We start from the raw sequence: 9,402 nt of genomic DNA on the forward strand, positions 1-9,402 counted from the left end.
TGGGGAAAATTACTTAACCTCTCTGTTCCTAGTTTCTACTCCATAAAATGAAGGATAATAAAAGTATCTACCATATATGTTGTTGTGAAGAGTAAGTTAACTAATGTACAGGGCTTAGAACATAGCAGATGTGCTCAGTAAATGTTAACTAGTGTTATTACTTCACTGAGTTGTTATAATGATTAGATAAGAGAACAGATGTAATAGTGCTTTCTCCTGTGAGCCTAATGATCCACCATGCAGTAAGCAAACAGTACTGGCTCCATAACAGGTCGTTTCTGACCTTCAAAAAGATCTGGAAGCATAATCTCATCTTCCTTTCTCCCATCTTTCCTCATTCTGCTGTCCCAAACCAGGATCCTGTCACTCGTGGCAGGTCTTTTCATCTGCTTCTGTCTCGAATCTCCATGGTTGTATGAGTGTTTGCAGTGAAAGTGCGTGTTTGCTTCCGTTACTTCACAGGGTTACTGTGAGATCTAAATGAGATTCTGAATAGGACTTTGAGAAATGCTAGATGGGTGTGGTTCTGCAAATACGTGTCTGTGCGTGCATAAATGGATTTTTACAACAGCAGGTTCTAACAGTGCCTTCTCTTTCTTTGTTATGTTCTCCTGAGTCTAGGGCAAAGCCCCAGACATAGCTGACACATTCAGCAGACCTTGTCCCTGTGACTCCTCCTTGTATGAGGGGAGCATACATAGTCTGTCTCCTTGAGTTGCTCCCAGCCATGCCTACACATAACCAACTGGTTACAAACTGGTTGTAATAAATCTGAAAGAGGATGAGAAGAGGACCGGAGAGGGTTATGGAAAGTCAAAGGAGAAAATATCGCTTCCATAAGAGGATTCTGGGATGGTTTCTTGCGGGATGGGAAGGGAATGAGGGTGGGGTTTGCCTTTAAGCTGGGTTTTGAAGGGTAAACAAGGCTTTGAACCCATGGAGGGTTTGGAGGCAAAGGAGCCATGAGAGCAAAGCGAGGCTGAGAAGTGTATGTGTGTGCGTGTGTGGGCACGCACGTGCACATGCACACACCGCCTTTATTTCCCCCTTATGGTGTAAAAGGGAATCAGGTGAGCCTGGGTTTGATTGTTTAATACCTAACTTACTGACTTAAATACCGCGACATATGATAGTATGTTCTGGGAGGATAAAGTCCTGAGTTCTGGGCCCCAGTTCTGTGCTTACTAAGCTATGTGAACTTGAGCAAGTCTCTCTTCTTTGGGTCCCAGTGTCCTCACTTGCACGACGAGAACCAAGTGACTTTTGAGGGCCTTGCGGCTTGGATACCTGACGTCATCTTTTCCATTATGTTTTTAATTAGTTCCTTTTGCCCTCCTGGTCCCAGACCTCCTGTGAAGAGACAGGACACAGGGCTCTCCCTTAATCCGTCCTTTTCCTGGAGTTCAGCCTCTGACCAGGAAGTGGGAAAGCAGGATTTCCTCTGAGGATGTTCTCTGTGACCCAGACAGTTCCGGTTTAGGAAGCAGAGAGGAGATAAAGAACATCACCCAAACCCTAAAGCCCCTTTCCATGGGTTTGATGTTTTCTTCCATACTGGACTTTGAGCTCCTTAAAAACAGGGAACATATAATCCGGAGCTAGAGAAAAACTTGTTATCCTTTCGAAAAGATTTTATTACTCAACATTTTGGTGGGGAAAATTGGATTCTTTTTCTTTTTAAATTATGAAATATATTAAACATTAAAAAAGTAGGAAAAATCCAATTTTTCTCATTTATGCCTGTGGAAAATCCTTCAAGGCCCAGCTCCAATGCTAAATTTTTCTCTCCTATGGACTTGTAAACCACTCCTCGCAACCTATTTCTGCATCATTGTTCATACAATCAAAGATACATGGCTAACGTCTTCACTTCAAATAATGGGAAACTAAAGTCTAGTGATATGAGGTGACTTGCCCAATATCACAGAATTCAGGGCAGTGACAAGACGAACCCAGCTGTTGCTAACTTCTAATTCAATGTTTTAGTTGTTTATTTTATCCTTTTCCTATCTTTAGTTTCCTGCCCACAACCCCCTTTTCCAGTGCTGTACCTATACATACCTCCACGCTTTCCAACAAGCTGTTCCCTCTATCAGAAATATCACCTCTTCCCATCTTTTCCCTATCGCTCCTACAAGATTCTGGAAAAATCTAGAACATTCTCAGAATAGCCCTCCTCCCACTTTCTCTTAATATAGTCTCCCATGTTATATAGTTTTATTATAGGCACTGATGTCTCTGTATTGCTAATGTTTACATGTATCTCCCCCATTAGATCAGGTTCCTACAGGGCAGGTTTGTCTTATTCATCTTGTGCTCAGCACCTAGCTCAGTGCCCAGCATATTAGTTACCTGTTGTCACAGCACAGGGCAGAGAGTGGAAGGAGCGATTGCTGCTGGGTTAGGACACTAGGTTATTAACTATAAATGTGTGACTTTGGCCTAGTTACATCTTCTTATTTGTGTCTGTCTCATCATTTGAAAAAAAGGATTGATGATGCTGTCATACATACTTCAGTCAGGTTTTGGTTTAAGTATTATATGAGGAAATATGTGGGAAAGCATACTTTGAAAAGTGTGAAGCAGTCTGCCAACCTAAGACATTATCATTAATCTTGCAGGCATAGAGCCCTCAGTTCAACTAGGAGGCTAGGAAAGGTTCTGACCTTATGAGTAATGTCTACAAAACAAGGGCACAGAAAAACCTTTTGTTCTTCTAATTTCCTGGAGCCCTTACAGTAGACTCAGTAGGAGGCGACCACAATGAAAATTATTAAAGTAAACCCTTTAACATTAACATAGGTAGCTGGGGCTGCCTACTTCAGACTCGGGTAAAAGTCATTTCTGGTCCTGGTTAAAGGGCAAGGGGACACCTTCTTGGGGGAAAATATGGCAGGGCAGCTTGGAGGATAGTATATTTGAAGACAGTATTGATTGTAGTATTCAAAATAATTCAGCCGAAGATGTTTCTCGTAGGAAGAACCTTGAATTCCTCAGGCCTCAGAGAAGTTGTATTTCTCAGTGGCTTAATAAGAACTTAAGATCTGGAGTTATACTTGAGCTTGACTCTCTGGTAGCAACTTGGGTAAATTATTTCCCTAAGGCCGTTTCTCATCTATGAGAATGACAATCACCAGCTGGGATTAGCCAGAAGGCTTAAATGAACTAATGCATATGATGTGCTCTGCACAGCGCCCTGTGAGCACCTAGTGAGCCCTGAAAAGATGGAAACTATCATGATTACACTGCTGTGGCTCCTTACAGTCCGGATCACTCATTTTGGCTTTTTATCACATACTGGTCTGTGACTATTTTCCAGGGAGTATCTGTTCCCTAGTCTTTACAGCTGACAAAAGGGCAAGACTTATGTCTTAACATGTCTACATCCAAATCTGCAGGGCTGTAGCACAGGTAGGGTGAGGCAGAGGACAAATGAGCATGGAGTAATTAGCCAGCAAGGGGCTCAGAGGTTGAGGGGAAGTTTGATGAGGGAGTGGGGTGCCAATTGCCTAGGACTCAGACTAAGGGGTATTTCCCCCCAGAAGCTGGATAATAGAAGTTCCATCATTTCCTTGTTCCATTTGAAGTAGCACCCATGTATCTGTCAACAGTAGTTGGAGGGCTGGATGAAAGTAAAATTCAGATAAATGTCATTTGAGGCGATCATCTCCGAAGTCTTTTAATCCAATTTCCCCAGTACTAATGCTTTTTCCAAAGATGCCTAAAAGCTATCATAGTAACTAATTTGCCAAATAATTTCCCATAGTAAAACACTCTTCTTAGGGAACTTTCTAGAATAGGCTTTAGTGCTGGTCCCTCTTCTCTGGACATGTATTTAGTAGAGATATGTTTTGTTGAATTAATCTGCAGTCGAAATTCAGTCTCCAAAACTGCTTAAACATCTTATTAGAGGCCTTAAATTAGATGTAGTAACAGACATGATGGAATTAGATTTTGCCTAAAAAGCCTCAGGTTCGGTTTTTATTGTTCAGATAGAAAGCTTCTTGTTTGGTGTGGAAATTACAGGGTTCTCAGTGATAATGGTATGGTTAATGAGGCTGTCAGTTAATTCACTAACATTCTGTTTTTTATGTGTAATATAAATTGTACCTACGCTCGCTTCTTTGATGAAACACTGAGGGTTAAAGTTAAACAGAGCACACTGGCATTGACAATTCCGTTAAAAATTTATTCCAGTGAGATCTGTAAGTGGACTTTTATGCTATTTGTTAAAATAACTAAAGCCCCAAAGCCTATGAAAACAAAGAGAAACACAGAGAATCATCATCATTGCCATTAACTCATCTTAATTTTAACTTGAAAGAGCAACAACGCAAGGAAAAATTCAGAAATGGGTCCCTGGCTCCAGTGGGGAACAGCAGAGAGCTACCACCATGTGACTACACTTGGTCTTGCTAACTATAAATTGTTTTAGCAACTTATTACCTCAGAAAGCCCCAGCTGGGTTAGGAAGTAGTTAGAGATCTAAAGTACATTTCTTTCCAGTTTATATATCAAACTTTAATGTAAGGCAATGACATCTTATTTTAACTTCAGCAGAAGTTTTCTCTCTCAGTTGAATGAGGATTTTTTTTTTTTCATTTATATTCAGAAATAACAATTTAAAACTTAGTATTTAAGAAGGTGGGGAAAAGGGAAGCAACTATGGATACACTCAACAACTTGGATGGAACTCAAAGACATTATGCTGAGTGAAAACCAATTTCAAAAAGTTACGTACTATGATCCCATTTATGTCAACATTCTCAAAATGACAAAATTGCAGTGATGGAGAACAGACCATTGGTTCGTTAAGGGTTAGGGTTAGAGGAAGGGTAGCAATAGAGAGTTTCTTTGTGGTGCTGGAACAGTTTTGTATGCTGACTGTGGTGGTGGTTATGCAAATCTATAAGTAATAAAATTTCACAGAACTATACACCAGAAAGTAAATAAATGAGTTCGTGTAAAACTTGTGACACCTGAAGGTCTGTGGTTTAGTTACTAATATTGTACCCAATGTCAGTTTCTTGGTTTTGATCATTTACTATGGTTATGTAAGATGTTATCACTGGGGGTCACTCGGTGAAGTGTACACCCGAATAATAATTTAACTTGTTGAGAGTCTAAAAAGTTCTTTTTAAAAAATACAGAAGGATATGCTCTAACAGAGGGCAATGGAAAACAGTCAATCTAAACATTTTTATTAAATTTAAGACATTTTAGTTCTATTAAAAAATTAAAATGTTTGAAAAATTCACCAAGTTTATAAAACACACTCATAACCAATAATTTTCTTATTCTGTGATAATTAGTGCTATATGTTGAAAATGTTACATTAACATCAACCCACATTGCAAAAGTTTTACTTCCACAGACTAACAAATGAGCATCTTAATTTAAGAGGACATATACACTCCTTATATAAAAGATCTTCAATTATTTAAAAAAAATAAAAATTTCCCCTTAAATTCACTAAGGGTTGATTTAGCTAATTTAGTCAGGGTCATGATAACTTTATGTTCTTTCAGGTGATACTGGATAGATGCAGAGATGCAACATGCTAGGAAAACAGACTTATCTTTCAAAATGTACAGTATAAAAGAACAGTTCAGATTTAGAGTTGGATAGTGTCTGTTTACCTAAATTTGCTGAAATTACTGATCTCAGGTTTTTTTTTTTTTTAAAAGGTTTCAGTGATGTTGAATAGTTTGATTGGAACAGAGAACTTAACTTAGCTCTCCTACTAGCCAGCCATCTCATAGACAAATCAGGCCACTTGTTCAGCTCTTCGCAATCAGCTGCTACCAAGAAACAGGGTGACCCTTAGAATGATTAGAAATCTCAAAACTACCAAAAAGCTGCGACTTCTCTAAGCATCTTCAGAAGATACGTGTCCTCATATCGAAAGGGCAAGAAGTTAAAGGTTTAAAATAATTTTGGCAACTGTCTGAGACGCTTTACATCTAAGAAGGTGCCTACAGAATTCATACTATTCATTTGCTTCAAAGTTTCAGAAGGTTTCAAACTTTCAGAAAAAATTGGACTGTCCCTTTCGTTTTCTTTCTCAGGATGTTGGGTAAACTCTGCTTTTCCAGTTCTGAGGTTCATTGCAGGACTTGGTTTAAGGTTCTTTAATAAGAAAGCTGGATTTTCATTCAATCGCTGTGTTGCTTTTGAATTGACAATTTCATTTGTAATATTTCTCAATACTGGCGTATCTGTGTGGGTGCTCATGGATTCGCCGTTGTGACAATTAATGATTTCACAGGTATTCCTAGGAGACTCCTTCCGACAATCAAGTTTCTCAGGTATGGATGTGAGGTTCTGACTCAGTAAATGTTCACTCTTGCTATCTATGTTGTTTGGAGGCTCCTCTTCATCTTCACTATTGTCACTGCTTTGTATGAGTCCATATCTCTTCATATATTTTTTGGTTGCAAATGACATGTTGTTTGGTGAAATTAAACTAAGCCCCACTGTGCTTCTGTCTGTATTAATATGTAGAAAGCTAAAAGATGAGTCACAGTTATTTTGGTTTGATCGAGAGACAGACAGTTGTGATAACTGATTTTCATTTAAATATTTCAGAGCTATAGCATTTGCCTCCATGCTCAAATCCACACCATTGGGGCTTAAGCCACTCATGCCGACATTAGCAAATGACATGTAGTTTAATCCAGAGATCACTGCTTCAGGACTGATGCATGCCAACACACTGAAAGACACAACAAAGTAGGCCATTTATCTTGAGTACTAAATAGTGCTATTCTAAATAGTGTCATTCTATACAAGTAACAAAAGGTCTTCAGCTTTAAACCTCATGGTGCTTTTTATCTGAGTGCTCGAACATCTAATTCTTGATGATCCAGATATATTCAAGAGATAAATGTGATAACCTAGAAAGTAATCCATGATTCCTGGACTGAAAGTAGGAATGCAAATTAATTTTCCTAAATCTATACATCAGTCATGGTTTTAAGACAAAATACAAGGCCCTATAATGTAAAAGTCATTCAATATTGGTAAAATAAAACAACAATAAGATCAAACAGGAAACACATTTAATAATAGAACATTACAAGCTTTAGTGAGTAGCTCACTTCCTTGAGAAAATTATCTTATATGAAATTAAAATCCTACCTATGAATCCCTTTCTATGAATTTTTCAACTCACAGAGATAAGCAAATTTTAAAAATGGGTATAGCCCAAGTATTAAATGAAAATAGCTATTTTATAATGTTAAGCAAAAAAAATAAAAACAAAATTGTATATATAGTAAAACTGCAACTATGTTTCCTAAAGTGCCAATTTTCTTTGGGTCTTATTAGTTCACTTTACATTTTCTTCATTTTTAAAAATTCCAATCCCGAGCATGTATTATTTTTATATTATGAATTTAAAATATAAATTGTCATTTAAATTAAGAGCAGAACAATCTTGATTAAAACAATTTGACTATCCCACACTGATATACCAAAAAGGCTTTACTTTCCATTTCATTCTAGGCCTTAAAAAATGAATTGGTTTCATTATACACTAAAATGTGTTAATTTCAATGTTTCTCACTAGAGACATTAAAATAGGATGGCTACTGTGAAGAAATACATTACCTAAAAACTATTCCTCAAAGGCAGCCAACCAAAACGTAAGGGTTCCACATAGACAGCAGGATGATCTGTGCAATCCAACAGATGTTTATATAGCCTCTCTCACAGGACTAAAATAAAACCTTCAAAAATGCTAGTCTTAACAGAGACACATGGACATGGACAATAAATAGACTAGTGGTTACCAGAGGGTAGGCGGAAGTGGGGAGGTAAATGGGGTAAAGGGTGTCAAATATGTGGTGACAGAAAGAAACCTAACTATGGGAAGTGAACACAGAGTGTAAATATATATATGCCTTACCGTTAAAGTGTACAGCTGAAACTTATTGGATTTTGTTAACCAATGTCACCATTAAAAAAATTTAAAAAAAAAAATTAAAAAAAAAAAAAAAGCTCGTCTTACCTCCTACATTGTTGGGAGGAATATAAACTGGTACATCTATTTTGGGCAATGGCAACATCTACCAAAGCCCTACCTGCACATATCCTTTGATCCTGCCTACTTGTAGGAATCTATCCTGCAAAGAGACCTGTACAAGTACCTGTAGAATGATGTTCACTTAGTATTGTTTTAGACAAGAAATAAGAGATTGAGCCTAAAAGGCCATTAATAGAGGACTAGGATTCACTATGTTACAGTAATGGGTGCAACAGAACATTATGCACCTGTGTAAATGCATAAGAACTGCATATACCTATAAAGAAAAGTAAGCTATAATGTTAAGCAAAAAAACTCAAAGCACACTTATCACACATACATACTTGAACATTTCAAGAAGAATATAAAAGAATCAAGAAGTAACCTTGGAGGAGTCAGACTAAAGAGTTTGGGGAGTAGGTGCTTTTGTATTTATCTGATACTCATGTATTATTTGATTTTTTTTTTAAATCATGAGACTGTATTACTTTTGTAACTAGAAAACAACAACAAAAATAATTAACAGATAACATGCTAACAGTAATATAATTTCCAGATTTATCCCCTTTAAAAACAAGTATGTGCTAAGGTAATATCTGAATAAGAGGAATGTGAACAGAAGAACATGGCCAATTAGAACTGGTAAACAATAAATAAGGTTCATGTAACTACATTCTTCGAAACATATTTCTAGAAAAAAAAATGTCTTTGCCTTTTAGATGGCACAACTATATAACCATACATCCAGGGGTTGGTGCAGATGCTGTCACCTCCAGGAACACTTTCCAGAAATGAATAAAACCTCATTTTTCTTTCCCAAAGACTCCCAGAGTATTTCATTGGCATCTTTACCCAGGAGACATCACATAATCTCTCTCTAATTACTTATGTATATAACCCTCTCTCCTACCAAAATGAAGAATCTACAGGGTAGAGATGATTTCTTATTCATCATACATCTAGCAGATGTGGAATGAATGATTAATCAATTGAACTGAGTGGCAAGCTTATACCCGTTCTCATGAAACTACTGCAATATATCTAAAATTTATTCATCTTTTAAAACAAAATTTAAAGTTACCTAGCATGATCCACTTTATGTGCATTTTTCTTCACTTTAGTGGGAGAATCAATTTTTACTCCAAGGCTTCTTAGTTGCTTAAGGGTTGCATTAAGAACAAAATCTTTGTCCACCAGTCCTGAATCATGTTTATTTTTCTTTGTATGGTAAACATTTTTGGTTCTGGTGCATTCATGGCTGATAATTACTGCCTTGGTAGATGGTTGTTCAGTTTCTTTAGAAGCGTTATTTAAAAGGTGGTTCACTTGACCCTGATGAAAAGAAAAAGGACATATTTGAAAAATCACTGTTAACA

General features: G+C 37.2%; 1 protein-coding gene across 1 annotated transcript in view; it reads right to left on the reverse strand.

Annotated features, from left to right (window-relative positions):
• Positions 1 to 5,180: 5,180 nt before the first annotated feature.
• Positions 5,181 to 9,402, reverse strand: part of STIL (STIL, centriolar assembly protein) — a 43,796-nt gene continuing 39,574 nt past the window's right edge. The window contains exon 17 of the mRNA XM_011367655.2: positions 5,181 to 6,715. Coding sequence (XP_011365957.1) covers positions 5,926 to 6,715 — 790 coding nt within the window. The 3' untranslated portion in view covers positions 5,181 to 5,925. The remainder of the gene's footprint in view (positions 6,716 to 9,402) is intronic.

Source organism: Pteropus vampyrus, unplaced genomic scaffold (assembly GCF_000151845.1).
Source record: "Pteropus vampyrus isolate Shadow unplaced genomic scaffold, Pvam_2.0 Scaffold135, whole genome shotgun sequence".
NCBI lineage: Eukaryota > Metazoa > Chordata > Mammalia > Chiroptera > Pteropodidae > Pteropus > Pteropus vampyrus.